The sequence below is a fragment of the Cyprinus carpio genome, chromosome A7 (genome assembly GCF_018340385.1).
Source record: "Cyprinus carpio isolate SPL01 chromosome A7, ASM1834038v1, whole genome shotgun sequence".
In the NCBI taxonomy this organism is placed as follows: Eukaryota; Metazoa; Chordata; class Actinopteri; order Cypriniformes; family Cyprinidae; genus Cyprinus; species Cyprinus carpio.
The window spans coordinates 8740339-8765010 of NC_056578.1; the positions used below are offsets into that span (position 1 = coordinate 8740339).

At 33.6% G+C, this 24672-nt stretch overlaps 1 protein-coding gene across 3 annotated transcripts in view; it reads right to left on the bottom strand.

The window, feature by feature from the left end:
* The window catches only part of LOC109050130 (endophilin-A3-like), a 29249-nt gene extending 7597 nt beyond the window's left edge, over positions 1-21652 (bottom strand). For all 3 annotated transcript variants that reach the window (XM_042759491.1, XM_042759490.1, XM_019067809.2), the window contains exon 1: positions 21415-21652. In XM_042759491.1, the coding sequence (XP_042615425.1) occupies positions 21415-21459 (45 nt within the window). In that variant the 5' untranslated portion in view covers positions 21460-21652. The remainder of the gene's footprint in view (positions 1-21414) is intronic.
* Between the last annotated feature and the right edge of the window lie 3020 nt (positions 21653-24672).

Here is a 24672-nt window from a genome sequence, read left to right on the forward strand (position 1 = left end):
TAACATCAGCTATAAACCATCAAGTACAAAAAACTATTGTTAGTTTACCTGTATTAGCCAGAATCTTAACATCATTGCATTGTTATATAACTGGTGACTGTTTGTTGTGACTTAAAAAAACTATTTAGACACACACACACACACACACACACAAAACTAGGTTAAAGTAGCTGTCATTATGTCATTGTCCATGAGTTGCCACTTTAAAGCAAAAGGAATTATGTCAGTTTGTGAATGGGCTTCATGTAGTGTCACAGGCTAACTGAACAAATGATGCTCTACATAATCTAGACTAGTTATAAGCATCACTAAAAGGATTAACATATCTTTCATAACAAAACCTGCCAAGCAGGTAAGTGAGAACAGCTTTGAAAAAGTGTAAGATTGACACAAGAAATCACACTCAGAAATAAAGGGACAAAAGCTGTCACTGGGGCGGTACCCTTTCAAAAGGTACACTTCTGCAGCTATTAGGTTCTGATATGTACACTTTAAGTACTAATATGTACCTTTAAAGTACCAAAATGGACCTTTTAGGTACAAATATATACCTTTTGAAAATGTACTGCCCCAGTGACAGCTTTTGTACCTTTATTTCTGAGAGTGAATGAAGACATAAAAATGAATGATTTGCATTTGCAGGGATGCATGCAAGGTGAAAAGAAATGTAAAGTACAGTGTGTATCTGCAAGGCAAACATTTACATAGTTTTAAGTTTGTTTGTAGTTTTAATATTTTAGCTTTGCCTTAAAGCGAGGCCCAGCTTTTCTGAAAGGTGCATGCTGCAGCACGCTGTGTTTTAGTGTGCTAAAAGTCCAACAGTTACACTTCAGGCATGGTAAAAGCATGTGTAAAAATGCCCTCAAATAAGTTTTAAAATAAATCCAAATACATTCTGTCAGACTTCAAACTCAAAAGTCAATGTGCAATGCTGTCCATCTATTTTCCTTCCTTAATCTTAGTGAAATATGATATTAAACAAGTAAAAAATGATTTAAATGCTATTGCATTGATTGGATCATGGAGCCTGGATGTTAGAGAGATCGATTACATCAGCTGAAAAGGAAATTTAATTATATTTTAATGAAAAATTATTTTCCAGACTGATGGATTGTATGAAATAAAAGCTAACTGTTCATCTAACAAAAAATGTAAAAGGGTCCATTTCATGTTGACTTAAAACGTATTGACTAAATATCTGTCAATCATCTTATTGAGAGGCTGCAATTATCTGGTGCATGTGACACTAAACCTGTCTCATTATGCATATAAACCAGACTAGCCACCAACTAGTTGATTCTGAAAATGTGTAGTTTTTTCACACCTACTGTCCCAGTTATCTGAACTCAGAAGTACATCTGTTTTTCAAACCGGTAATTATACAAAGCATAAACTGCGCTGTATGAAGTGGCCTACATTTATACTAACACATACTTGTCAGAGTCAGAATACTGACCTACTTCAACCTCTGGTTCACCAACACCGGCACTAACGGAAGCTGTTTGTTTACCGTACTGCTGTGCATGAGTGATGAAGGTGTGAGGTCAAGAGGTCTTTGCAAAACTCTCTCCCTCTCTTTAATGCACTGAAGCCTGCAAGCAGAGGTTGTTCAAACACCCACATGAAACACTGTTCAAACATGCTTGTAATGACAAGACTGTCATTAGCAACATGATCAGCAGTTATGAATCAACCACAGGATCCTCACTGACTGAATCAGAACAGATGGCCCATTTACTCACTCACTAAACCACAGGTTATGATGTCTCAAAATGAGCCAGATCACAGACATATTCCACCGAGAAGAACCACCCTTCAAATATTCCCATGATGCACTTTTTTTTTTTTTTTTTTGCTCAAAAATGGAATGTGGCATGTTGGACACTAAGAAAGATGGCAATCTACACTTCCAAAATTCATATAGATAGCAGATTACATAGTGCATTGTGTGAATTAATCATTATTATTATTGTCATTTTAGAAATTAGTTTTTACATTTCATTAAAATTAATGCACTTAGTTTGTTATAAGTACAAATCAAGAGAATGTCAACTTGCGGCAAACCGCATAAATGACCAGATGACAAAAAACAGATTGTATTACACTGTCATTTGAGAAAAATATTGCATATTTTCAGATCATCAGCACTTTGTTTTCAGTGCTGAGAGAATGTGTTTGCATGGTTGCCAGATTTTGAAGATTAAGTAAAACAATGAGCAGAAAATGTATTCATTTAAAAGTAAAGCTCTGATTGGGGAATTTAAACTCTTGACATCTGGCAAACGCAAACATGAAAACTCTTGGATGTTTGTTACCAATGTAAGATAACAGAAATGTCACATGAAGTTGAAAGGTTTATTGGAAAAAATATCGCAAATCATTATGCATAATCGAAATAAACAATTAAAATCCTGATTAAAACACTATATATTGTTCAGACCTAATTTGGTACACAAATTTTTTTTTTGGTTGTTGTTAAAAATACAATTCTTTTTTTGTAACCTGTTTCTCATTTATCTGAATGAAACACAGCTGTATAAATGTGTTCAAACAGACTGAGAAATAATAACTACCAAAACATTTTCCAGTGTTTGTAATAAATCATATTTGTGGTAATAAATGGTGTTTTAAGTTATAAATTACATATTACTTAAAAGACAAATATTTAAAAAAGAAAAAGAAAAAAAGGATAAAATTGCATTGTCGTTAATATTTTGAAGCAAATTGTTAAATATATAAAATAATAAATATATTACAAATAAATAAATTATTAAAACAATTTACATACAATAATATATATATATATATATATATATATATATATATATAATATATATATATATATATATATATTATATATATAAAATTATATTATTTTTAATTAAAAATGTTTATAACAATGCACCTATAGCTTGATTGTCTTGACAGTCGTCTTGTCTTGCACATCCCTACATATGACCCTACTACTAGATAAGTAGTATTCTGGGTGATGGTATGATGATGGCCCACTGCTACTTAAAGGCAGACGGAGACTTATAGTCTCACAGCAGTTCCACAGACCCCCAAAAAATTATAATTTTCTTTTCATGGACAAACATTCAATTTACTGAGGAATGAAGGACATGTTCCTCCATTTAAATGAGGAAGGAAATTACAACACAAGTGCAGACAGTGATGACACTCACTCCAGCACTGTCCCTCACAAACATTATGTTGTGGAACAAACGGCCAACTAAATCAAGGGCACAGACAGCTGCATATGCTTGTTTGAGTCAAACTCTGACCTGGGCTCAGAAAACATGACAGATAGCAAGCTGCTCGCTAATTAGCACAGACAGACAGTGGCATGACACCTTGTGAAACAGAGGCTAAGAATAGAAAGAGTGATAATGTCTTTCAAAGCAGGAACTGCTTTACTAATCTGTCCAATTAGCAGCTAGAGCAAACAACACACAGTCAGTTAAACAGCAGCAGCACTGGATTATCAAGCGGCAAAAACAGATCGACTTGCTTAAGAGTGAAGGTGGAATAAATGTGTCCAATGTTAGAACATTTTCATTAGTGCTAATGTGTAATTAACCGGTCATTATCAAAATAATCATAATCAAAATAAACCAGGAACTGTCTGAATGTACAGTGCATAGTTACTTACCAGATAATGTAGAAACAGACATAACACATTGATTTTTTTGTTTTTATCTTTTTTTTTATCTTTATATATATATATATATATATATATATATATATATATATATATATATATATATATAGTGCTTACAATTTGTTTTTGTTTGTGTGTGTGTGTGCGTGTGTGTTAATAAGAATTAATAATAAATATTACTCATTTACATTAATGTACTATAATGTTATTTTATATATATATATATATATATTTACACAAACACACACTATTATTTACATTCATTTTATATTACTTATTTTGAATTATTTCATTAAATTAAAAATAAAAAGTATATTATTTATTAATAATTTAAGCTATTTATTCCATATATAAAGTTAAAACTATATATTATAAATTAACTATTTCATTTTAAACTAATCTTTTAATTTTGTGATACAACAAGCATGTTGACTGTCAGTTATATATCATTGCCTTTATGTTATTATTAACAAATATCAAACCACTGAATGCTGCAACTGAACAGAAAGCTATATAATGAAATACTGTTCATTTTTATTGTATTAATCTTTTTTTTTATTTCACTGATATAAAGCCTACAGCAGTGGTTCTCTTGGGTTCTGAAGGGGTCATGAACAGCAAATACAAATGCAAAATACACAGACTGTAGACAGTGTGTCAGTCCACTGGGATTTAAACAGCTGGTGTGTCAACATAACCACTAACATTCCCGACATTCAACCCAGAAATTAAAATCGCAGAAATGTCCTTAACTTCCCCTCTGAGAAAGCAGTTGATGTTACAATTTAGAAATCAGGAAGCTGGTCTGAAATGTCTTCTGGTATGATTTATGATGTAACTAGATTATGTAAGATTATTTTATTGAGACAGAAGATTTCTGTTGAACATCCTTTAGGAAGATAAAATGCACTTTAGAATGAGTACTTTAACAGTAATTAAGTGATTCAGTGATATTGGATAACATCAGGCCCCTTTGTGCAGCACGCAACAGCATAAACCTCCTACACACTCAGTTTCACTGTTACAAACACACAGAAATTACATTCAAACCTACACAACAGTACATCACTTTCTCACCAATGGATCCTCTGCAGTGAATGGGTGCCGTCAGAATGAGAGCCCAAACAGCTGATAAAAACATCACAATAATCCACAGGAAATCCACACCACTCCAGTCCATCAATTAACATCTTGTGAAGCCAAAAGCTGCTTGTTTGTAAGAAACAATCCATCATTGAGGCGTTTTTAACTTCAAACCGTTGCTAAAATACTATTCCATAATCCTTAATAACACTTCCTCCAGTCCATCGCCTGTTGACCTCTGACATAAAAATCCACCAACATATTTGTTTAAAACTGTTTTAGACTGTTTCTGCTTGTAAATGGTGCTTGATCTGTGCATATTTCTCTCCTGATTCAGACAAGAGAACTTTGTCACAGGAGAAAGCAATACAATGTACAGAGAACTCGTAATTTAGCCTAAAGCAATAATTGGAATTTCGAAACGTCTTAATTTACTTACATTACTTGTTGATTATTGTGATGTTTTTATCAGCTGTTTGGACTCTCTGACGGCACCCATTCACTGCAGAGGATCCATTGGTGAGCAAGTGATGTAATGCTACATTTCTCCAAATCTGTTCTGATGAAGAAAAAATGCATCTACATCTTGGATGGCCTGAGGTTCAGTACATTTTCAGCAATTTTTCATTTTCGGGTAAACTACTTCTTTAAATCCAGTAAATTGTTTATATAGCATTATTTATTATTGTTTATATACATTTTATATAATGTAAAATATTACAAAAAAAACAACATTCTCGTAATATTTTCGTAAAAACGAAATATTACGACATTCTCATTGGTCGACCAGTTGCATATTTTTTTTTTTTTTCACCAATAAAGAAATTTTCATTGATTTACTCCTTGATATTTATTCCTTTATTAGCAGTTATATATTACTGTATTCTAAATATAATTAGCCTATGTTTTATCCCAAACTTTAAATGCTTTAATTTAGGCTATTTTATAACAGCGCTACAGTTTAGCGCACCACGTGAACACTCGGGAACCGCACCTGTGTCTGGCAGCACTGCTGCTTCGCGCTCAGTAAGGAATATAGGTAGTTTTGCTGTATTCATTCAGTTAGAACGCTACTTGCTTTTGGCTTTAGTTGACAAAATGTCCAAGAAATCTAAATCTTTTGTCTGGCTGCATTTTACAAAAAAAGACAAAAAGACTGTGGATTGCAAGCTATGCGGTTTAAAGCTAACTTACCATAGCTCAACGACCAATATGACCTATCACCTAAAAGTGGTAAGCGAGATATAAATGTGTCAGACAGCTTGCTATGTCTAATGTCGAAAAGTTTATATATTTTATTGCCACAGGCGTGTTTTAGGCTATTTGGGTTTTTTGTGTGTTTGTTTGAAAACGCCTAACGTTAGATCGGCTGGACAAAAGTTAACCCATAGCTTTGAAAGTAAAGAAGAATATACAGCCTGTATAAACGAGAGCTTTTGTTAGGATTTTTTATTATTTGGCAGTTTTAGCAGTTATATTTTTTGTAGCGTGTGGTGTGGTCAGGTGCACGATTGTGACTGTCACTATAGACCCAGGACAGAGCTCCTCACTTTGCAGTTAAAAAAAATCACTTAATTTTCAAAGAATTGTATTATTATTATAGTTTTATGTATTATTGATGTTTTATAAATGCTCTATGACAATTGTTTAATAAATGTTCAATCAAAATGCAAAACATCGCGTCTTTAATAAATGTTCAATCAAAATGCAAAATCGAATCGTTGTCGACTGATCGTTGCGCAGGACAGGACTTTGGTCGACTAAGTATTTCTTTGGTTGTCTAAAGCTCTAAAAAAAATTAAGCATCTAAAGGCCTGCCAGTTTTTAATACTAAATAATTTCACAGCTGGTAACTCCCTGAAATAAGGTTCTTACCCAAGATACCTATGATTACTTCAGTCTCTGTGGCTTCCTCGAATTCCACTCACTAGCAACTAACTAGGTCAGGCTAAATTTAGCCATAACACACAAACGAAATTAGCCTCATATGGCAGTACTGCTTTTGACTTACACTGCTCAATGACAATATTTGAGAAACCATGAAGTAGAAGGGCACTGTGATATGAATTAGATATAGAAAGAAAAATATTTGAATGTATGATTAAAGTCAGCCTGATATCAAAACAGACCTCACCTTTTTTTCTTTCTTTTTTTTTTTAAATGCACATTCCTGGTTTAATCATGCACAAACACTGCATGAAATTTCACAGAAACAAAGATTTGTATGTGCAATCCTCCAACAAAATGTAATTTGCTCCACTTTTAAAAAACAACTTTTTCAGAACGTTTTGGCTGACTTACAGGTTTCACAATCCTATAAAGATAAGACAGAATTTTAACAGTACTTGTACAATGTACTTTAGTGTTAATCACTGACAAGTTACCAAAATAAAACAGCATACGACTGGATTCATCCGTTAAGCACATACATTTTTGTGCAGCCTGCTTCTATTTTCTCATAAGATTTCCTTGCTGTAATATTATCAACATGAACGAATTTTAAAAAAATGTTATAGATTTTGAGATATAAGAGAATTTTTTTTATATATCTGAGTGTGTTTTTATGAAAGAATGAAGTAAGAAAGTATGGTGTTTCGGGGGTGAGTAAAACACAGAGTTATTTTCATTTTTGGGTGAACTAACCCTTTTAATGTTGATTTAGCCTGCAGCTTCTGATCATTACCACTGACAATAATTTTGTGCATCAGTTTGTATAAACACAAGGCAGGTGTGTTTACAGTAGTGCATCAGTAATGTGTACAATATGTGGTCCATAAACCAAGAGCAGAAAACAACCTGCAATATTCCTTTAATTTCTTGTTGACGTTTGTCAGTGAAGGAATGAAGTGAGCTTTGTAGCCTGAGGCTGGGTTTCACTCTATTACAGATACAATAGAAACAACAGGCTTCTGGGACTCTAGTGGTGATAATGATGACTGAACACAGCTGTGTCTGTGATAATTACGCTCACTGAAGGCAGAGGGAAACTGTGACTCCATTACAGATCCAGTAGTGCTTTATCATCACTGCACATGATGAGAGACGACCAGAGAGTGTGAAATCGACTTGACGTTGGTGTGGTGTGACTCTCATCATCCTGACTCATTTACTAATAACACACTGCCTGAAGTCACATCTTACACTGAACGTCAAACGGCACTCATAATCCATTATCAGGTGAAACAGGATATTCCCTTCTAAAATCATATAAGGTTATTACACTGTAGAATGTGCACTGAAGAGCTGCGCACAATAAGACCAAGAATGTGTATCAATATATTAAATAGGATCCGTTTTGATTTACCGTTGATATATAGAATATGAATTTCCATAAAGTAACATTTCTGATTGAAGCAGAATATTAAGTATAGTTTTTCCTGTGTACATAGTATTGGTTATGTCATCCAGACTGATCCAGTGTTGTTATATTACTAAAACTATTAAAAAAAAAAAAATTCTAATTGAAATGAAGCTGAAATTATATAAAATATAAATATTAGATGAAAAACTTAATCTAAAAAATTTGAATTGAAACTGAAATAAAATAAGTTGAAGTATTAAAATGACTAAAACTAAAACAAAATAAATTAAAGCTAAACAAAAAAATGACAAAAATAACACTTATACAAAAATAAACTATACTCTAAAGAACTATTTCAGCTCAATTTAATCCATGAAATTACATATAAAAAAAAAATGACAAAAATAACACTCTATATATATACAATTATAATATATTATATATATAATATTATATATATATATATATATATATATATATATATATATATATATATACATATATATATATATATATATATGTATGTATTAGGGTTGAGCGATGTCTACCAAATTGCAATCGGTTGATGAAACAGCGCAGGTGCAAGGTAAATGTTGAGACAGAGTGAGTCAAGTAGTTACCATTTTTAATGTGCAGAGAAGAATTGTGCTTAATAAGAATGACTAAATAGTTTACTTTTCATTTTATGTCATCTTTAAAAAAAACAAATCCCAGGAAAAATAGTTGAATGAAAAAACAAAACAAAACTGTACTTCAATGGACATCAAACATCTGAGAAAAGACAGACTCAGTGTTGTCTCAGAAGTGTAATTTCCTGCAGGTTACCTGAGTAAAAATACAGCGGTTTGTGAAAGAGTTTTACAGCATGAGCACTCTGACCTTCTTCCTCCCCAGAGAATAAATATTTTGCAGCAGGATCAATGGAACAGCTCTGAGCGATGTGTCTCTTTACTTTACAGGTAAAAACCAACAAAACAATAAAAATAACAACAACAATGGTGTGTGTTTTTCATGGGTGGGGTCAGTTTCCTATTCTAGCTTTTCAAGAGCTGATTCATCAATGCAGTTTCAATAAAAGGTCACAAAAACAGGAACGCTCTACACAGACTCCTAAATGTCACCTGTTCCAGAATAACACGCCAACTAGCAGGGACGCCCACAAGTACCAGAGATGATTGATCATGAAAATAGAATTGCGTGACTTGAAAACATTTCACACTGAATCAACATGCAGCAAAAACAAGGGATGTCAAAAACTACAAATTTTCAGACTTGATGAAGATAATTTGCAGATTCAACAAATAAAGATTTAAATGTTTTTTTTTTAAATAAGTATCTTATGCTCACCAAGGCTGCATTTATTTTTATCAAAATACACTGACACTGTAATATTGAGAAATATTATTACTATTTCACAAAACTGTTTTTTATTTGAATATTAAAATGTAATTAATTTATTTCATGAAATAAAAGCTTTTCAGTATCATTGCTCCAGTCTTCAGTGTAACATGATCTTCAGAAATCATTCTAATATACTGATTTGCTGCTCAATAAATATTTCTTATTATTATCAATGTTGAAAACAGTTGTGCTGCTTCATATTTTTGTGAAAGCAGTGATGCATTTTTTTCAGGATTCTTGATAAAGTTCAAAAGAACAGCATTTATTAAAACAGAAATGTTTTACTGTTACTTTTGATCAATTGTCCTTGCTGAGGTATTAAAGTAAAAAAAAAAAAAAAAAACTTACTGACCCCAAAGTTGTGAAAGTAGTATAACCTTTTATTGTACAAAACTATCAAAGGGTCATTCTGTGTGAACTCAACCAGAGGTCTCCGGCTCAAATTTCTGATTTCGCTAATATATTTTCTGAAGAAAGATAAAAATGTATAGTGATGACAGCCAAAATATTAAATGTCATGGATGTATATTTACTGAGTAATCTAATATTTTGAAGAGGGGGGTTAAAATGATAATTTTCACCTGAGATTCAGAGCCAAATTACTTTTGAGACTTTAGAAAGATGAGAGTATCATCATGTTATTTTTACACAGAGATTGGTCTATTAGCAAAATCTGTCTCTTTTTTCTTTAAGTTTGCATGCCTGTAACTCAAGACGTTTTAAAGATATCATAATTCCCTTTTAGATTTGGGGTCTTAACAAACTTTCCTTTTGGCATCTTCATTTTTAAGGCCCTAAATGGTTAATTTCCAGAGATACTGGAATATCAATATGGCTTCAGGAGTAAATTGTTAAATTGTACATATTTTCAGTGGTCAAAAAAACAAATGTGGGTCACTTTGCATAGATAATATACATTTTTCTTTTAAAGAGGAATGTATGAAGAACACATGTATCTCGTTTTCTTCTGTCAAAACAACTGCATTGAACATACCTGTCTGAGTTCCATAAATGATCTTTTTTCCAGAGTTTGCATGCCTGTAACTCAAGAAGTATTAAAGATATCACAATATTATTTTAGATTCTAGTTCTTAATAAAAGTTTCTTTCTGAATCTTCATTTTCAAGGCCCTATATTGTTCAGTCACAGAGATATGGTTATTTCAATGAGACGGAATATTCAGATTGTTGAATATTACCCATTTTCAAAAAACAAAATGTTGGTCACTTTCTATACAGCTGATACTTATTGTATTTAAAGGGGAATGTCTGAAGAACAGGCTAAGTAATGTTAAAACTAGAAATGTATCTTGTTTCCCTCTATCAAAACAATTCTTTTAGTGTTAACACTAATGGACTAGCAGTTACATTAAAATCATTTTGAATGTAAAACATCTAGTTCACAGATTCAAAGTTGTCTGGCCTACTGTAAACATTTACTCAAGCAAAACACTTACTGGCAGACACCCGGGAGCAAGTAACACACCACAAAGTAAAATGCTGTCTTTTAATCGCTCCACAACACCTCATGCATAAACCTGTGGATTCTACATAATTACAGGAACATTGCAGTGTTGGATATTTACACAAGCAGTGCTTTACAAAAGATGATTTCAGAGACAAAACTTCTCAGAGAGGGGTTTGCAATCATGCTGATTTTTATAGCATAATCCTCTGTGGTAATTAGCACTGAATTCTGAAAAAAAAAAAAAAATATATGCAAGACCTTTCAAAGCTAAAGTCCTCCATCTGACACACACACTGAAAAAAACAGAAATCCAATCAAACTGCTGCCCTCTTTAAGAAATGCCTGTTTTGTTTCACTCTCTTAACCATCGCATCTGATGCCAGGACATTTCCTTCCTCCAGGCCTACGAGATGGAAAGTCAAAAACTTAAAATGACCCCATCCATCAGGTGCAGCACCTCAGGAAAGGACAAGCTTTTAACATTGCATTTAATAGTCACATAAACAACCTGACAGAGTGAAACGCTGAGAGCAGCTCTTCCCCTGGGGTGGGCAAGTTCATATAACTGCCATCTGAGAAAGTGAAGTAACACCGGTTACATCAGGGTGCTTGATGTGAAACACTTTTTTTTTTTTACAAGACAAAAAGTATAGTGAACCATCTTAAACTGTATATTTATTAAATAGTGCTTTAGTATTGTGTACTAAAGTTTCAAATAGTGCTTGAACATTACTATATATTCATCTAGATAGACAGACAAACGGATAGATAGTAGGAGAGTAACGGTACACATATTCTTGCAAACATATTGCATTCAAAAGTGTATGAACTTCAAATCTATTCCCCCAATTACAACAGCACCTTAAAATGCAGTTTGTGTTGCTGCCGGATGCAGCAATAATGACCGACTTTTTTTATTTAAAGACAGACAAACAGTGACTTCAAAACCAAGATGGATGGATGGATGGACTATTAACATCATAGATAGACAGACAGACAGACAGACAGACAGACAGACAGACAGACAGACAGACAGACAGATAGATAATTACATATGCATGACTTCACAGAATAACACTGATTGTCCTCACATTGACATTTGCATATAAGTCTCAGCATATAGCTAAATGAATCACACCAAAATTAAAGAATTATTACTAAACAGAACTTGACTGACACTTTCAAACTCCACCAAGGGTACAAAAGCACCATAAAATATCTTAAAAGTAGTTCTATATTGCTAGTCTTTTTTTGAGAAAATGGCCATAATAATAGCCATTATTCAAATAAAAATCATAATAAAGAGAACATTGTGGAAGATAACATTTGAAAAACTAATTAAAAATGCTTACTTAGAAAATCCATCCGTCACTTTTAAAATACCTCAATCATTTGGGATGTACTAATCATAATATGCAAATTGCGATTCAGCCACACAGTCCACAGAGTTTTAAAAATGTCTTACGCTCACGATGATATCAGACTGAGGAGCTGAAGACAGAGCAGAAAACAGACTGCGGCCCACAGAAGTGGTTTACATTCCAGTGTGAGCTGTAATAACTCTAGTAGCGTCTGCTCTCAACCATCTGCAGTAAAACCATTACTGTGCCAATTCACCATGGGAGCACTCGCTAATGTGACTAATAAACTGAGATCAGCCTCGTCACAGTGATGTTCCTCTACAGGAGTGGGTGCTCAGATCGATAGGACATTATCAATAATAAATGTGGCAGTAAGTGAGCTGAAGTCTTGTGTAAACACACCTGCCAGTTAGTCTCATTTCTGTGAAGAGGAACCCCTGTTTTCGCATAAATCTCACATACTCTGCCAGCCAGAGGACTGTGTTCCTGCATAGCATGAGGCCCTGATTTCACAGTTGCTTTCAGATTTTAATCTTTGCTGAAAATACATTATACTTTAACAGTACTTTTTGAAACGCCATTGTCATAGGTTTAATTCTAGGAAATGCATGAACAGATTTACATTGAAATTGCTCTGAAAAAAAATATCAATAGATATAAAAGTATTAAGAAGCGGCCACTAAATTGTCTGTTCCATTCATGTGTGAAACTACAAAATCAACTCATCGGTGGGTCAGCTATAAGGAAAGTCTGTAAAATCTGTCTATTCTATTTGTTCCAAATTGAGAAATGAACCTTAAATAAAACAGTGGAATGAACTATAATCATACAGTTATAGAAAGTATTATGCATAAAGTAAGGAGCCAAAAAAAGGATGTTACAATATATATAGAAGTTGGACAAAATGATGTGAACAGCTGGGATATAGGCAATATTATTAAAATGTTTTACCACCATTTTCCTTTATTACAGTTTCTAACCTTTTTTGAATAGATTCATACAACTTCTGAATAGTCTCCAGTATACTGTTGTCTATAAGAACATCTGCAATTGCTTCAGAGATGCTGGAGGAGGAAATCTGCTTCTCACACTTCTCTCCAAAACTATAGTGGTTTTCATCTGAACATGCTTTATGATTATGACACCATCTTTTTTGCATTTTAGCTTTGGTGTCTATAATTAAAGTTTTAGAAATTGCAGCTCTTTCATGGAGGTTGGCTTTATGATGTTCTTTTGTGGAAACAAGGTTGAACTATCATTCAATGTAACTTTAAATTAGGTTTTTAGCAATTAATAGCATGAACAACAAATACTGACACAGACTGTACATACATAGAGATCAATAAAATATAATAAAATAAAAAAACTCTCTTTGATACAGAAACATACCCTGTGCAAGTTTATGTTTGAAATATGAGTAGAATGCAATTTTCCCTGAATATACAAACAATTTGAAATATGACACTGATTTCATACAATAGTTAAAAAAGGTAATATTAAGTGAACATTTTACATAATATTGTCAATATTTTTTGTTATTTTTTTCAATTATTTTTTTTTATATTTTGCAATTAAATAATTTAGTGTGAGTCTGCATGAGATATAGTGTGGTGTTTTGATGCATTTTAAAGATTTGTTCTGTAAGTGATTAATAACACATTCATAACTACAGCCATTTGCTTTGTTACTGAATGAACGAATGAATGAATGAACGATGCAATGTCTCGTTCATTAATATTGGCGATTTTAGTTTAATATCTACAAGTATCACTTTGTTTTGACATGATTATTGCTTTATTATATTAATAATACACTTAACGTAATTTTAAGAATATGACATAAAACATGACATACAATTAATAAGGCTAGAAAAACTTTGCCTCTATAAAAGTAAAAAAATGCTGTCCCTTAATGGAAAAGGTACGCAGTGACTGCAGTCTAAGTGGAAGAGAGTGGGTACGCAGAAGAATAAGAAATGCTCCAGGGGGTACGCCACTGTAAAATGTTTGAGAACCACTGACCTAGAGAATACAAACAATCAAAAGATAAATAAAATACAATCTCAATATTTCTTTTTTTCACTGTAGCCTACACAAATTATATTAACCCCTACAATAAAGATAATTATTATAATTATTTTCTCCAACACCTGTATACATTGTACCTGTAAGTGTAAATGAGAAGGGATTCCTGAATCCGTTAAAATAAAAGAAAGAAAAACCTTTGCACCAACAGTAACTTGTGTATGCAGTGAATCACTTTGCCAGGTTCACATATAACTCATGCTAACACATGCCTATCCCTGAACCATGTTGACATCTGGTTACTAAGTTACTCTGATCCTAATGTGTCACTTAAAATCCCACCTAAAACTTCCTGTATTCATTCTTGAAGGGTCAGTTGAGCTTTCCTGCACCATCTCTGTCTTAAAAGAGCCACCGACACCAGATGCATTTAATTCACACAGTGATTTGAGAACACAGTCTTTGGGAAAATAGGGCATGATTATAAACAAGCTCTTGCCTGCCCAGCTCTTATCAGCTATACAAATCTGTTTAAACAATGATGTCAACTAATAACAACTAGTGAACTTTGTATTAGAAATAGACGATGAAGTGCCAACCAAAGTAGTTTGGTTGCCTATGCATCCAGGCAACCTGGGAAATGGTAACCAAAATATTATTAAAAATACTTTTTTTAACATTTAAGTGCTGGCTTATGCCTCCAAACTAACAGGCTGACACTGAGCAGCATCTATGCTGAAATATATGAATTTCATTTCATGCATTTGGATTCCCTTGCATTTCTACCAATCTATCAAAAAAACCTGTAGGTGGTTGAAATGTGCTGCTTCTGCAGTGTGTAATGTGTTTAGCGTGTCACACTAGTATAATGTTCAGTAAGGACCAATTGATCAGAAGAAAGGTACGACTACTGGAGAGAGGAAGGCAACACAGCAGGTGAGTGAATAACCAACACTGAGCCTCCTAAATGAGTAAAGTTTGATTTTATATTAGAAAGAAATGTTTTCTCTTTTTTTCTTTTGAATGGATGAATCACATATGATCACAATTTGACAAAGTGTAAAATGAATGACAATGTTTCCTCTTATTACTTTTCTTGGAACTTTCTAAGTACTTGAACATTCCAGCTAAGTTGAAACAATCTTTGAATAGAAAATATTTGAATAGTTTGATTGTTACCCAAAATAAATTAAATAAAAAACATAGCTTAACAAGACTCTCAAACAAAATGTTACAATCAATAACTCAATTACTCAAATAAACACTAAATATGATTTAACGTACAGAATGTGATTTGAAAATGTGACTCAGTAAGTTCTCTTGCAAATTCAATAGATCACTTATATTTCTCTTTGAAAATCAACAGCTTTTCAGCTATGTGAACACTCAATGAAAACTCAAGAATCAGTGAATTGGTTCAATAACCAGAGACAAAAGAAGCATTGATTCTTTTGAAACAGTTTGAGTTTAAAGTTAATGTCCTTGGATCGTGGGTTAAATTAATGGAGATAACAGTTCTCAATGAGTTCAGGTCCCGTTTATCCAAAAGCAAAAAGAAAAGGATTCTCCTACCAGTTTGGTGGCTCAAAAACACAGTTCAGCAGAGAAAACGGTTCCGTGGGTGGCTCGCCATATACAAATTGCACCTCGTGAGTCCAGCATGAATCAGGAAACTCGTCACAGAAGAACTCAAATCTCACAAAAAAACCCAGCCTTGTATAAATAATTAATCTTTAATTCAAACAATTTCATCATTGCACTTCAAATAATACATTAACTCAACTCTTTAACACTTATTGAACACACTGACACTTAAATCCCATACTTTATGATACTTTAGCCTATATGCGATCAACTTCGGCATGCAAGCGGCCTTTATAAACACACCTTGTATCGATTCTCTATCAAATTTGCGGTACTTATCATGCATTAATATCGAGGTAGTGTTTGAATTGTAACTCACCAAGGAAAGGAATTGTAATATTTTCAGGTAAGGAAGTTCAATTGTGGCACTTTGGTGCTCCGTGCGTCTGCATCGGTATCTATTTCACAAGCCCCCGCCTCATCCGCTTCTTAAAAGGATAAAATTTTGTCATCAGTCGCTTACCCCTATGTCGTTCCAAACCCATAAAAACTCCATTTGTCTTCAGAACACAATTTAAGATATTTTGGATGAAAACCGGGAGGCCTGTGACTGTCCCATAGACTGCCAAGTAAATAACAGTTTCAAGGTCCATAAAAGGTATGAAAGTCATCGTCAGAATACTCCATCTGCCATCAGACGTGCAATCTGTGTTATATGAAGCAACAGGAACACTTTTTGTAAGCGAAAAAAAATAAGGGCAGTCAAAATCCTCCAATGATGCAGTGAACGCATCATGTAAGTAAGGACTATATGACCAGAGAAAGGGGATTACCTAGTTGAGGGTTTTGTATTAAAGAGGCCATCATTAAAGATAATATCGCAATAATTTTGACAACGATGTAAAATTTGAAAATATTGTGTATAACGAATATTTCAAATTCAAGAATACTTTCCCAAAAGAATGCGCCGAACGTCAAAAAATGGAACATGTTACTGCGGACTGCTCTCCACGCCTCTACTACGCGAGTTTTCATGAGTGCGTTTGCCAGATATCAAGAGTTCAAATTCCCAAATCAGAGCTTCGCTGTTACATAGATACATTTTCTTCCTGGTGTTTTGCTTATTTTAAGAAATCAGGCAACCATATGCACGCAAACGCTCGCTCCTCATTGCGGAAGCGCCGCCACAGATGATCTGAAAAACAAACAAGCTGGAGTTTAGCGATCTAAATGAAAGCATCATTCAGCCGGTCTGTGTTTTGTCATGAGATCACAACTGTATTGTTTGCGATTGTGGTCAATCAACAACTCAATCGCTGTTGTGTGAATAGAGAAACATAGGCTATGGCAATGTGGAATTACTATTAGGAATTTCACTGTTATAAAGAAATACCTATGTGCTTCAGCAAATAGCTCCCCATCTGAGAGGGTTTTTAGTGCCAGTGGGAACATAGTTTCATGCCACAGAATTTCTCTTAAACCAGAGACAGTTGACAGACTTGTGTTCTTAGCTAAAAACTTGTAAAACAAACAAACAAAAAAAAATACTTATCCCAGTTTAATTATTTCCCCCAGTTGCACAGTGTAACTTGTGAATTGCATGCACTAAAAAAGTTGACAGAATGCACTTTCTGTACTTGTTTTGCCTATACTTTTTTTTTTATATATAATTTAAATGCAAATGCAAACATATCAAGATATATATTGAATATCGTAAAAATTTTGACAATATTGAGATATACAGATTTTTATATATCGCCCAGCCCTACTTAAAAACAGCTCTGATTAGGCTTACTCATGAAATCTTAAAATGTTTATTTAAAATACACTTTATATATGTCACTTAAAATGAAAATAAGTGAGCAGAAAGTAATCATATTGCCTTATAGGGTCCATGGAACTGTCAATAGAGCAAGTGAAAATTTGAACTACTGCAGCAGGGGGAAAAAAAACATTGTTGTTGAGCCATTTAGACAGACAATGGAAAATATCAAGTACGAGCATACACAAGCGTACCATCATAATATTTTTAAAAACTAACTGCAGACCTTCTAGTGAGCACAGCATGAGGGTTACAAAACAATACCATAAAAAACAGGACATAAGCTTTGGTGTATATATTTGTTAAAATAAATACATTTTCTGTTTTGTTCGGTTTATGCCTGGAATGACTATTATCTAGATTGTGGTATAATGCAGCTTATCATAAAAGAACACAATTATAAACTTTGAGCATCAAAATATCAACATTAAACACTATGCTCATATGAAATATGAGAATATCAGAACACAAAAGAAATTAATCTCTGATTTGTAGTTACTAAAAAGACACTATACAATGACACTCAAAATGTATTTGAAATTTTCACTCAGAAATTGGTAATAAATTTTTACTAATAATTACAAAGCATTTGAATTAAATGTACTTTTTGAAGTAAGAACTGAAACAGTATTTTCTTGTAAAACATACATCAACATACTTTATACTTCTGCAGGTTTTATGAAGGCCAATTTAAGAGTTTAAGACCATTTTAAGACCAAATAAAGAAAATGCTCATTTTTATAACACACTGACACATATTTGTTCTTGTTTTAAGCATAAACTCAGAAAATAAGATTTTAACTATACAGTATTCATTTTGCATTTCAAGTGAATGTATGTTTGTATTGGAAACCAAGACAAAAATACTGTGAAGGATTTTATATTAAAAGCATTTTTAGCAGTGTATGCAACATTTAATGCCATGACTTTATCAATTTAAGACTAATATCACTTTTTTATTGCTAAAATGTAAAACTGGTGGCTTAAAAAAAACCAGAGCCATATAGAGACCAGAAAGTCATAGAGACACCATAGCCAACACTTTAAAATCCCTCACAAAACCTTATAAACTGCATAGTGCACCCAGGCAATCAATTTCAACACTTCTTAGCATCATGCCAATGAGTTTTACACAGACAACCATTCTTCAGAAGATGTAAAACAATGTAGTTCATAAATGTAACACTAACCTGATTCCTTGATCTCAATTTTTGTGACACACTACAGATTTCAGATCAAGCAGGGCAAAATATTCGTTGTGTAGATTGTGAAGAGTTATGCATTAAATCTTAATTTACAGTTTCTGATGACTGCAGTTGTAAATTACAGGAATGACAGTAAACTATCAGACTACTATAATTTGAGGTGTACATTGGAAGCTGCATCATTAAAGCGTAATGATGCAGAACCACCTACTACCTGAGATATGGCAAAACATTAATCAGGTAAAGACTGATTTGACAGTTCTCCCTAACAAACACATCCTCCACTTCCACTGAATGTCTTTAATCAAAGAAGAGGATGATATGCTGCGTTCAAGTCCTCCTGGGAAGTTCGTACTTACGAGTTGACAAGTCGTAATCACTAAGTGGGGTGTGGTTTGTTTAATTTTTTTTGGTACAAGGTGCAAAATGGCGGTGTACCTTCTTTTAATAAATTTCAAGAAAATACAACAGGTTTTGTTTACTCTGCTTATAGAAAATGAAGAGCAAAGAATTTGCATCAGGTGTGTTTTGCTTTTTTAATTTTTTAAAATAATTTATGAAGCCACTTTAATCTGTATCGCATAAAAACGTATTAATTGTTATATTGCAATCCTGTCTATCAATTTCAGCTAAAAAATTACCGTCAACAACAAACTTTGTATCCATCGATCCATTGATTCTCTCATTTTTCTCATTGACACGCCCCCGACTCGGAAACTCTGAGCTTAAAGAAAATTCAGAGTTTCCCGCTCGTAATTACGACTTTCTGGTGGCGTTCATATGCGTTTAACTCGTAAATACGATGTATCCGACATAACTTGAATGCACCATTAAACTCTAAACAGCCAAACAAAGACGGCTACTAAAACAAAAGTGAAAGTATAGAACATTTACAGTATGAATGTGCCTATTGACGAGTGTTATCCAGCTGTTAAACTGGGATTTCTTTGGCAAAACAGATGGGCTTCATTCATTAACTCTACAACATTAAGAGTGACATATATATTTTTTGTGGTTTGCCTATGATGTTGGAAAATACCACTAACAAAGTAAACAGCATTTGCATAATGGCAATGATTAAAGTTGCGATGAAACTAAAGTAGAGGCTCATTATTATTTAATATTGTGATGCACATCTAAGGATAATGGATTACTGAAAAAGAAATATTTAGAGTGGGGACTTGGTTCTATGCATTGGTTGTTGATTGGATTTTGTGTACTGCCACTTCACACTAAAGCTGTTTTGTTTTATCTGTTTGTTTGCAGATTGTTTATTCAGATGTTACTAGTAGCAAAACTTAAACTAGTAGAACTAGTAACCTTCAACAAAAATTAAAAAAGTTACTAGTAACAACTGTAAAACAAACTTAAATCCAGAAGTATTAATGGAACTGATATTGGCAAATATTTGAATAGGTATCAGCAACCCAGAAAACAAGAAACACTAGCAGCTAGCATTCTGGCAATGTTCTCTCAAAGTTATGAATAAACGTTTAGAACCTTCAGCAATTCAGATCATTAATACCATTCAGGTTATTCAGGTCTTTAATAATGTTCTCAAAACTTTAGCACATAAATGTTGTTTATACATCATCTATTAAATATTTTGTCTAAAACGTTTGATCTAATTTTTTTTTCTGTTATTACTTTCAGAATGTTTTGAGAACATTCAAAAGTAACATTTTCAGAATGTTTGAAAAATTCTAAAATGGAATGTTCCAGAGAACATTCAGTAATAACGTTTTCTGGGAACTTAATGAGACATATTTTTGTTAGCAGGAATGCAGCTTACAACTCACGTCATCACAGCTGATATCAACAAACACAAGAAGTACATATTTATGATGGTAACAAAAAAAATATGCCACTGTTAACTACTATACGTAGGAATCACTACTAGGATGTACTGAGTACTCACTAAATAAATATTAGTCACAACTGGAATACGTAAGCCAACTAGTAATTAAAAAGTAGGCTAGTTAAACATTAATAAACATCAGCAAGTTTTCAAGGAATATATGTCAAAACGGTTTGCCATAGACCGCCTGGTCACACGTGACATCATAGCAATACCGCTATCTTAACAAAAAGACACGAGTCGTGATAACACCTCCACATTTCAGGATATTCCCTAAAGCAGATGATGACTATGATTACGATAATAATACATTTAACATCAATTCATTACCAGTTTTTATTTAAGCAGCCCTCACTACAGCAAACCGAGGGAGAGTTTTTTTAAAAAAACGCATGGTTACGTCACAGCGAGCGGAGATTTATGAACAAAAGCTTAGATTCAAATGTAACAAAGTTGACACAAATATTCAGACGGAAGTAAAGCGGCTCTGCGACGTTTCTGGCGCTCTGACGGGCCTCTAGAAACACAGAAACCAAGCAGACCGCTTCAGCTAAACAACACACGAGGGCTTTCTGCACATCCACCTGTTAAGACCCTCATAACTTGGGCATCACAACATAAACAGCGTAACGCGGGCGTCTCCTTACCTGACTCGCTTTGTGCAGCTGCTTCTTAAACCCCGCCACCGACATCCTTAAAATAAACCGAAACAACGAAGGGAGATGAAAACTAAATGTTCAGGAGGCAGAAATGGTGGTATAATCCTTCAAAAGAGCACATAAACCTATATGTTAAACGCTTTCGGTTTATTTCACCGCTGCTGGAAGATGGACCTGCATTTCGCGGTGGGGGTTTCTTCCCTCACTGACAAGTGCTGGTCGGTTATGTTTGATCTAAGGATTGTGATTGGCGGAGAGCCGCATACGTCACGGCAGCATCTCAGAGAACCCCCTTGCGAACAGAAACATTATATATCAGCGCTTCCCTTACCAAAAAGTAGAATACATCAAGTTCATTTTATTAAGTATACTCAAGTAAAGTTCAGGTATATTTTTAAGTATACTTTATGTAGCAAGTATACAAATATCAGTGTTCTAGTAGTACACTTGTAAGTATGCTGTTTCAATACTTCTTGAGGCAAAATGGAAGCAGATTAGTCTCAAATATAATTCACGCAAAAAACACGATTCACACATGCGTAGACAATTTCACATGCATGAAACCTAATTCACGTACACACAAAAAAAATTCACGTGCGTGAAAAAAATATATATTCACAAAAAGCAATTCACATGCGCAAAATAAAATTATATATTCATAAAATACATTTCACAAATGCAAAACACAATTCGTAGATATACAACTGTGCACAAAAACCTTTGAAGGTTTAAAATGTACGAGTGTCTGAATGTACAAATCGACATTTACTACGAATCCACTCGGATTTGTGTGTGTGTGTGTTTTTGAGACTTTCCTGGCAGAGCTCTCTTCCCACGTGGGTCTGTCGTACTCTTTAGCCAATCAGATGCGAGCTTACCATTCAACCAATCATAATGTAACGCCAGGGCTTCTATGGGCTTCTCACAGTCAGTAACTTCGTACAGTTTTAAACCTTCAAAGTTTTTGTGACACAGTTGTATATCTACGCAATTGTAAGCTTTTGCATTTGGTGAAATGTGCGTGCAAACTTTATCTTGAGGATATATAATTTTTATTTTGCGCATGTATTTTTAAATTGCTTTTTGTGAATTCTATGGGCTTCTCACTCGTACATTTTAAACCTTTCAAACGCACGTGAATTTTTTTTGTGTGCACGTGAATTAGGTTTCATGCATGTGAATTTGTCTACGCATGTGTGAATCGTGTTTTTTGCGTGAATTATATTTGAGACTAATCTGCTTCCATATAAATTGGCTCACATTCTAGTATATAAAAGTATACTTTTAAGTATACTTTAAGTATAACAGTAGCAAACTTTGAGTACACAACTAGTTTACCTCTATGTTTGTAGTTTGTACTGCAATTATACTAAAAGTGAACTTATAGGTATACTGACAGTCTACTAATTAAACACTTTGAAGTATACTCTCAGTAAACTACTAGTTTAGTAGTTTTATACTGCAAGTATACTCATAAGTTTTCTTTAAGTGAACTTTACATCATACTTTAAGTATACTACTATGTCCCTATTTAGGTTTTAATTTGTATATATTTTGTTATATGAATATCTGGACATACCTCTTCATCGGTCGACATTTTATTCCATAAAGTTACAGTTTTGATGCTGTTTCATGTCAGATGATCGTGTTACATGTGTTAGTATCTGTTGTTTCTTCTTCTTCTTCACTCGTGCGCTAGTACAGATGTGTACTAGTGCCCTCTACCATATAACAATGAAAACTCGGATTCTAGGAGCACAAGTATTGTTCAAATATATTTAGACTTTTTGTAAGTATAAATCAAGTATACTTAAAAGTCATTTTAAGTATATTTCTGAGGAGTACATAAGGCCCATTTCTGAGAAGTACATAAAAAGTAAACTAAAAGCATACTTTCCTATTTTTGGTTTAAAAGAAGTATACTAATAGCACACTTGAATAAACTTCTTTATCGTAAGGGTTGTCACAAATATAGGATTAACATTCAGCTGCGAAGCAGAGCAAGCGCTCCTACATCCATCCGGGAAATAAGTGGCAATTCTCCAAAGCTTTCTTTAAAGGCACTGATTCAGCGTCCAGATTAGAATGTAAATATTTGCAATTTTGTAAGGAACTGAGAGGAGTCAGCTGGATCTCTGTTTGTGTGTGTGTGTGTGTGTGTGTGTGTGTTTGTACCTACTTAACCATATTTTGGAGACAAATTTGTACCCAAAAGTGAGCTTAACCTGACAAAATCTCCAGAAACCTCCCTTTGGGGACATCCTCATTTGTAAAACTGTTATAAAAATAAAGTAAACAAAGTTTTTTTTTTTTTTTTTTTTGTAAAAATACAGAAAGTTTTCTGTAAGGGGTAGGTTTAGGTGTGGGGCGATAGTATAAAAACCATTACGCCAATGGAATGTCCCCATTCAGATAGCAAAGTTAACTGTCTGTGTGTGTGTGTGTGTGTGTGTGTGTGTGTGTGTGTGTGTGTGTGTGTGTGCTCGAGTCTCTGCAGGGCATTGACAGCCATCCGCTGCCTCCTAGTGGCACTTCATGAACCGTACAAAGAGAACATAATGTGCTTGTGGGTGTAAATACAATATGGTGTATTAATCAATAATCAGTCGAATGCATCTATCATTATTCTGTTTCTTCTGCTGAACAAAATTTTAACTACATTTTAACTACAGACATGAAATGTCTGAATTAGACTTCTGTATAAATCTTATGATCGCTCTGCTTGAGTTACAGCAGTTTTCTGTTGTTGAATTTTTGAATTAGTTGAAGCAATTTGTAAAAGCTGCATCCCCACTATTTGTTTGCTGAAATTACTTTCATATATGCCGTTGTACTGCATCATTGGATTGAGATTGTCATTTTAACGTTGGAAAGTGTTGGAGCTTTATGTTTCACTGTTTTTACCTTGAAGATGTTTCTGAACAAACTAACTCCAATGTCAGTGTTGCATTTAGATAACATTTGAATACCGAGGCAGATTTAGGCATTTGCTGTGAATTGTTTTCAGCCCTTCCACATTATTTGTACACATATATATAGGCAGAGACGTTCTGTTTTTCTGTTTGTTTTGAAATAAATAAATTTTATTATCAAGGGCACATTAAAAAAAGTGACTTTGAATACATTTATAATGGTACAAAAGATCTGTTTCAAATAAATGCTTTCTGCCAAGGAATCCTTTAAAAAAACAGTTTAAATGTCATTAATAAGCCCAATTTCACAATATTACGGAATTTATTTATCAAA